We start from the raw sequence: 7,117 nt of genomic DNA on the forward strand, positions 1-7,117 counted from the left end.
GAGGGCGAGCGGGGGGGGGGGGGGGGGGGGGGGGAGGGGCGCCAGGTGTGGCCAGGAGCTCTGTTACTCAGGCCCTGTCCCCTTGCAGATGGACACACTGCAGCCCCTTGGGGACAATATCAGCGGCATGGCCCGTTGCCCATATGATCCGAAACATGCCAACGTTGCCCTCTTCTCTGGTGAGTGTGCCCCCAACTTGACCATCTGATGGGACCCCAGCCCTGAGCACCGTGTGGCATTTTCCACTCTTGGAGTTGGGTTATTATGAGCGTGGCTGGGAGGCCATCTGTACAGCTGTGAAGCAGGTAGACTCTGCCAAAGTCAGGGCTCAGCAGAGGGGTTGGAGATCAGCCTGGGCTCGGGCTTCGATGGGGTCAGGGCTCAGCCTAGGGACGGGAGCTCCCTTAGTCTCTGGGCTCAGTCTTGAAGATCAAGTATCGACCCACCTCACCCCTGGCCTCTGTGATCTAATTTCTCACCTGCTTTTCCCCAAATCACGTCCATCCAGAAGGGATGCTCTTCACAGCCACCGTTACCGACTTCCTAGCCATCGATGCTGTCATCTACCGCAGCCTGGGAGACCGTCCCACTCTGCGTACAGTGAAACACGACTCCAAGTGGTTCAAAGGTGAGGCAGGCATTCATCAAATCCCCCCACCAGAATAAGAGGCCCAGCAGAGACAGGGAGGGGACTCCTATTTCATCTTTGCAACTTACTGACCTCTTTGAGGATAACGCTAGAGGAAGGATTTCAATTGGATCTAAAGTAGGACTTGCTGGAAATGGGTGGCTTAGAGCCTGAAGTAGAATTGCAAGAGGGGTATAGCAGGAGCTTAGCTCTCCAACACATTAAGGAGGAAGGTGACAAAAATAGTAGACGTTGCTGTTTGCGGATGGTAGACACAGTGATTTCAGGATTCTGACACCCAACCCCCCCAGAATTCTTTGAGTCTGTTTTATTTTGCCGGGGCAATCAGCCAATGTCCTCCCTTAACTGTAAAAGCTGCCACCCCAGCTGATGTGTTCGCAGCCTCAGAAACACCATTTCTCACATCAGGGGCTGGGTTCTGACCCCTCCTCTCCTACAGAGCCCTACTTTGTCCACGCGGTGGAGTGGGGCAGCCACATCTACTTCTTCTTCCGGGAGATCGCGATGGAGTTTAACTACCTGGAGAAGGTAAGGTCCTATCCTGACCCCCACCCTCCCACTGAGAGCCCCATGCAGTGGGGCGTGGAGCTGAGAGGCTCTGGTCATGGGAAATGGGGAGCAGAGGTGGATCTGTGAACCTCCCCCTGGGGCAAGAGGGTCCGCCCTCCACCTCTGGTCCTTGAGACCCTCCACTCGAGTCAGGACCAGGCGCCTGAGGCTGGAAGATATTTACGGAGTGGCTTTGGTGCACACAGCCCTGGGTGAGTCATGGGTTCGAAGGCAGGTGACACTTCTGGCTTCCAGTCCTGGTGCTGTTGCTATTTTCCTGTCCACCCACCCATCCCCCAACCATTTATCCATCCTTTACCCGCTGTCCACCCACCTCCCCACTTGCCCTGTCTTCTGCTCATTTCCTTATTCATCCATTTATCTACCTACCTGTCCATTCATTCATATACCTAGCCATCCATGTATCTACCCTACCTATTAGCTCATGCATCTCCCCCTCTACCTGCCCACCCTTAAGTATATCCAATTATCTACCCTCCTCTTAACCTACACGTCCACGCCATTCAGTCTTCTCCCCACACATCCACTCATCCATCTTCCCGTGTGCCCATCCATCTTCTCCTTCTCCACGCCATTCATCCACTTACCCGCCCGCCCACTCATGCATCTCTACCCATCCATGCATTCATCCATACACACATCGTTCTACCCATCCATCCACCCATCATCTCCTTCATTATTTTTTTCATTATCCACCATTATCGCCTTCAAATTCATCCATCCATCCACTAATCCATCCATCCATCCATCCATTCATCCACTAATCCATCCATCCATCCATCCTCTAATCCATCCATCCATCCATCCACCCATCCACCCCCCCATCCATCCATCCATCCGTCCATCCAACCACTAATCCATCCATCCACTAATACATCCATCCACTAATCCATCCATCCATCCATCCATCCACTAATCCATCCATCCATCCATCCTCTAATCCATCCATCCATCCATCCACTAATCCATCCATCCATCCATCCTCTAATCCATCCATCCATCCATCCACTAATCCATCCATCCATCCATCCTCTAATCCATCCATCCATCCATCCACTAATCCATCCATCCATCCATCCTCTAATCCATCCATCCATCCATCCACTAATCCATCCATCCATCCATCCTCTAATCCATCCATCCATCCATCCACTAATCCATCCATCCATCCATCCTCTAATCCATCCATCCATCCATCCACTAATCCATCCATCCATCCATCCTCTAATCCATCCATCCATCCATCCACTAATCCATCCATCCATCCATCCTCTAATCCATCCATCCATCCATCCACTAATCCATCCATCCATCCATCCTCTAATCCATCCATCCATCCATCCACTAATCCATCCATCCATCCATCCTCTAATCCATCCATCCATCCATCCACTAATCCATCCATCCATCCATCCTCTAATCCATCCATCCATCCATCCACTAATCCATCCATCCATCCATCCTCTAATCCATCCATCCATCCATCCACTAATCCATCCATCCATCCATCCTCTAATCCATCCATCCATCCATCCACTAATCCATCCATCCATCCATCCTCTAATCCATCCATCCATCCATCCACTAATCCATCCATCCATCCATCCTCTAATCCATCCATCCATCCATCCACTAATCCATCCATCCATCCATCCTCTAATCCATCCATCCATCCATCCACTAATCCATCCATCCATCCATCCTCTAATCCATCCATCCATCCATCCACTAATCCATCCATCCATCCATCCTCTAATCCATCCATCCATCCATCCACTAATCCATCCATCCATCCATCCTCTAATCCATCCATCCATCCATCCACTAATCCATCCATCCATCCATCCTCTAATCCATCCATCCATCCATCCACTAATCCATCCATCCATCCATCCTCTAATCCATCCATCCATCCATCCACTAATCCATCCATCCATCCATCCTCTAATCCATCCATCCATCCATCCACTAATCCATCCATCCATCCATCCTCTAATCCATCCATCCATCCATCCACTAATCCATCCATCCATCCATCCTCTAATCCATCCATCCATCCATCCACTAATCCATCCATCCATCCATCCTCTAATCCATCCATCCATCCATCCACTAATCCATCCATCCATCCATCCTCTAATCCATCCATCCATCCATCCACCCATCCATCCATCCATCCATTCATCCATCCCATCCCTCAGTCCATCCAGGCAGCCAGACAGTTGAGTGCACAATCTTCCATTTACTACCAGTGTGACCCTGGTCCGGTCACTTCTCTTTCTCTAGTCCTCAGTCCCATCTGTCTGAGGGGATATCGGTCCCCTCCTTTGTAGAGTTTGTGAGGAATGTAGGAGATGATGAGAATAAAGTCCCTGGTACGTAGTGAGTGATCCATAAACAGAAGAGATTAAGATTATTCCAGTCACAGGTGCAGTGATCATCGCTGACGTCGCCACGTTTCCGCTGGGGACTGTGGTGCTCGGAGGAGAGTGGCGACTGTCCGGGATCCCTTAGGGACACACTCCTCCATCATGGCCTGGGTGACGGCCAGCGCGGCCCGCGGGCAGGCCTTCCCGGACGCAGGGCTCAGGCCCCCGTCTGTGCCGCTGCACCAGGTGGTGGTGTCCCGCGTGGCCCGGGTGTGCAAGAATGACGTGGGAGGCTCCCCTCGAGTGCTGGAGAAGCAGTGGACGTCCTTCCTGAAGGCGCGGCTCAACTGCTCTGTGCCTGGCGACTCCCACTTCTATTTCAACGTGCTGCAGGCTGTCACGGGCGTGGTCAGCCTGGAGGGCCGGCCCGTGGTCCTTGCTGTTTTCTCCACCCCCAGCAACAGGTCAGAGCACCCCGGTGGGAGCAAACTGGGGCTCTGGGTGGACATGCGCGGAACGCTCCCACGTTCATCATGTATTTCCTGGGTCCCGGGCTGGGCAAGACTGGACTCCCAAGAAATGCCCGGTTGGAGTGGGACAGAGCCAGATACCCTCCGTAGCCCTTGGGTCAGAAGTGGGCAGATGGGGGATGTCCTCATCATCTACCTTTACAAGAGGAGGTCAGGGAGGGCTTCCTGGAGGAGGGGACATGGGAACTAGGCATCAGTGAGTATAAGGTGGAGGGAGAGGCAAGAGCATTCCAAGTTGGAGGAATAACATGTGCCAAGGCCCTGAGGCAGCAGTGAGTTTGGTATGTTTCAACAAGAGAAAAGGAAGCCCCTGTGGCTGGAGAGGAGGGAGCTAGGGGGAGAGTAGAGGGCAAAGAGAAGCCACTGGGAGAAGACTGGACTAGGGAGCCATGGGAGAGTGAGGAGCTCAAGAGAGACAAGGCCAGATTTACATTTTTGGAAAGCACCCTGGGGAACGGTATGGAAGGAGCCAAGAGTGGCATCTGGGAGACTGGACGCCCAAGCAAGTGACGGGGCGGGGGCGGGGCGGCTGGACACTGGTGGCCACAGAGGAGCCCTGTTCAGGAAGCAGAGTGACTGGGCTGGGTGGGCGGCACCCCCGGCCCGGGGGACTGGATATCCGACAGCTTCACAGGGACAAAGACTCTTCCGCACGCTTGGCCAAGGCACGGCCCTTCATCAGGCTCACCTCTCCCCTCCCCCGAACCCCCCCAGCATCCCCGGCTCGGCTGTCTGTGCCTTCGACATGACGCAGGTGGCCGCTGTGTTTGAAGGCCGCTTCCGTGAGCAGAAGTCCCCTGAGTCCATCTGGACGCCTGTGCCGGAGGACCAGGTGCCACGGCCCCGGTAAGAGTCCCCTCGATGCTCAAACAGGTGCCCCGGCTGGGGTCCTGACCCCAGGATCAAGGGCTGGGGCTCCCGGGTGGTCACCTGGTGCTGAGTTCAGCTATACCCATTATACAGATGCAGAAAACTGAGGCCGTTTGGGCAGGGCAGCAGGTCCCCCGGGCAGATCGGAGCCCCCGGGTGGGGATGTCCAAGTCCACCCTGACCCGACCTCCTCCCCACCTAGACCCGGGTGCTGTGCGGCTCCCGGCATGCCGTACAACGCCTCCAGCGCCTTCCCCGACGAGATCCTCAACTTCGTCAAGACCCACCCCCTGATGGACGAAGCGGTGCCCTCCCTGGGTCACGGGCCCTGGATCGTGCGGACTCTAATGCGGTCAGTCCCCTTGCACGGCCGGGGCCCTGGTGGGGGCGGGGAGGCTGAGCCCAGCCTGGAGGCCTGTGTCTCCTTGATGCGCATCCCTGTTACCGCACCTGTGCCCTCCGTGCCTGGCCCGTCGTGAGCCCAGGGCACCTAACCCCCTGGCGCCCTGGCCCCAGGCACCAGCTGACACGAGTGGCCGTGGACGTGGGCGCCGGCCCCTGGGGCAACCACACCGTCGTCTTCCTGGGTTCCGAGGTGGGCACCGTCCTCAAGTTCCTCATCTGGCCCAACGCCAGCACCCCAGGCACCACTGGGCCCAGCGTCTTCCTGGAGGAGTTTGAGACCTACCGGCCCGACAGGTGAAGTCGGCAGAGGCCGGACGGGCGGGCGGGGAGGCGGGGCACGCCCTGGAGCCTTACCAACCCGCTCGCCCCTAGGTGTGGACGGTCCAGCAGCGGCGAGGCAGGGCGGCGGCTGTTGAGCCTGGAGCTGGACACGGCCTCAGGTGGCCTGCTGGCAGCCTTCCCGCGCTGTGTGGTCCGCGTGCCCGTGGCCCGCTGCCAGCAGTACTCAGGGTGCATGAAGTGAGTGCCCCCTGGGGGCAGGCTGCGGAAGTGGGGGGGAAGCAAGGGGAGATGAGCATGGGAAGCATGGGAAAGTCCAATTCAAGTCCAGGGCCCAGTGGCCTCCTGGCTTATTGAAGAATGAGCCAGGCAGCGGACACAGCCCGTGCAAAGGCCCTGGGGCAGGATCGGGCCTTGTACATTGAAAGAACAGCAAGGAGGCCAAATTGACTGGAGCAGAGTGAGCGAGGGGAAGGGAGGGAAGCAGGGGAGGGGACGGGCAGGTGGGATTTGGGCTTTCTGAGGTGGGAGCCCTGGGGGGCTGTGGGCAGAGGAATGTATGAGATCTGACTGACATCTTTAAGGGCACCAGGAACAGAAGCTGGGGACCAGGGAGGCAGCTGTGTCCCTGCCTTTAGAGTCGGTGGCAAGAGCAGATGTACAGGACTGACACACCCCGGGTCTCAGTGTGGGCCCTCAACACGGTGGAACCCTTTCCCGAGCCCGCTGTTGTGGCAGTAATGGAGCCAAGGCACAGGCCCTGGGGCTGGACGCCTGGACCCCACCCACCACTGGGGCGGAAGTGAACTGTCCCAGCCTTATCTGCAAGGGCCGAGGGGGAGGGGCGCGGGGATAAGCAGCCTCCAGTGCCGATCTGTCCCAAGGACTCCTGGAATTGACACTCAGAGGTGCCTCATAAGGGACCGTGGGTGATGGGTCACCGTCTGCTCTAGGAATTGTATTGGCAGTCAGGACCCCTACTGCGGGTGGGCCCCTGATGGCTCCTGCATCTTCCTCAGCCCCGGCACCAGGTACTGGGGGACAGGGGGTGGGGGAGGGTGTGTGACCCACCTGACGCTCAGGCTCTGAGAGCGCTTCCTGTTGAACTGCCTCTCCTACCCCCTCCCTTAGAGGCACCTTTGAGCAGGACGTGTCCGGGGCCAGCACCTCAGGCTTAGGGGACTGTACAGGTAAGTGGGGGGGGGGAGGGGGGTGNCTGGCCTCCTTCAGGGCATTGAAGGGGCAGGGGTCTCACTTCCAGGAGGCAGGGGGGAGGGACAGAGAGAGAGCGAGCCAGAGACAGCTCCATGACCAAGCGGGCAGACAGACTTGCAGAGGACACGCAGACCCCAGCGGACAGAAAGACACTGCGAGACGCCACGTAGCAGCCGGACAGACGGACGGACGCTCTGCCCGAGGACCGGCGGGGGCGCGGGGGCCCCGAG

General features: G+C 57.3%; 1 protein-coding gene across 1 annotated transcript in view; it reads left to right on the forward strand.

The window, feature by feature from the left end:
- The window catches only part of SEMA6B (semaphorin 6B), a 15,075-nt gene that overhangs the window by 3,064 nt on the left and 4,894 nt on the right, over positions 1–7,117 (forward strand). Inside the window, exons 6-15 of the mRNA XM_077751363.1 lie at positions 89–179; positions 509–628; positions 1,089–1,177; positions 3,835–4,052; positions 4,833–4,964; positions 5,191–5,340; positions 5,505–5,687; positions 5,766–5,912; positions 6,626–6,703; positions 6,804–6,862. Of these exons, the coding sequence (XP_077607489.1) occupies positions 89–179; positions 509–628; positions 1,089–1,177; positions 3,835–4,052; positions 4,833–4,964; positions 5,191–5,340; positions 5,505–5,687; positions 5,766–5,912; positions 6,626–6,703; positions 6,804–6,862 (1,267 nt within the window). The remainder of the gene's footprint in view (positions 1–88; positions 180–508; positions 629–1,088; positions 1,178–3,834; positions 4,053–4,832; positions 4,965–5,190; positions 5,341–5,504; positions 5,688–5,765; positions 5,913–6,625; positions 6,704–6,803; positions 6,863–7,117) is intronic.

Source organism: Crocuta crocuta, unplaced genomic scaffold (assembly GCF_008692635.1).
Source record: "Crocuta crocuta isolate KB4526 unplaced genomic scaffold, BGI_CrCroc_1.0 scaffold110, whole genome shotgun sequence".
NCBI classification, from domain to species: Eukaryota; Metazoa; Chordata; class Mammalia; order Carnivora; family Hyaenidae; genus Crocuta; species Crocuta crocuta.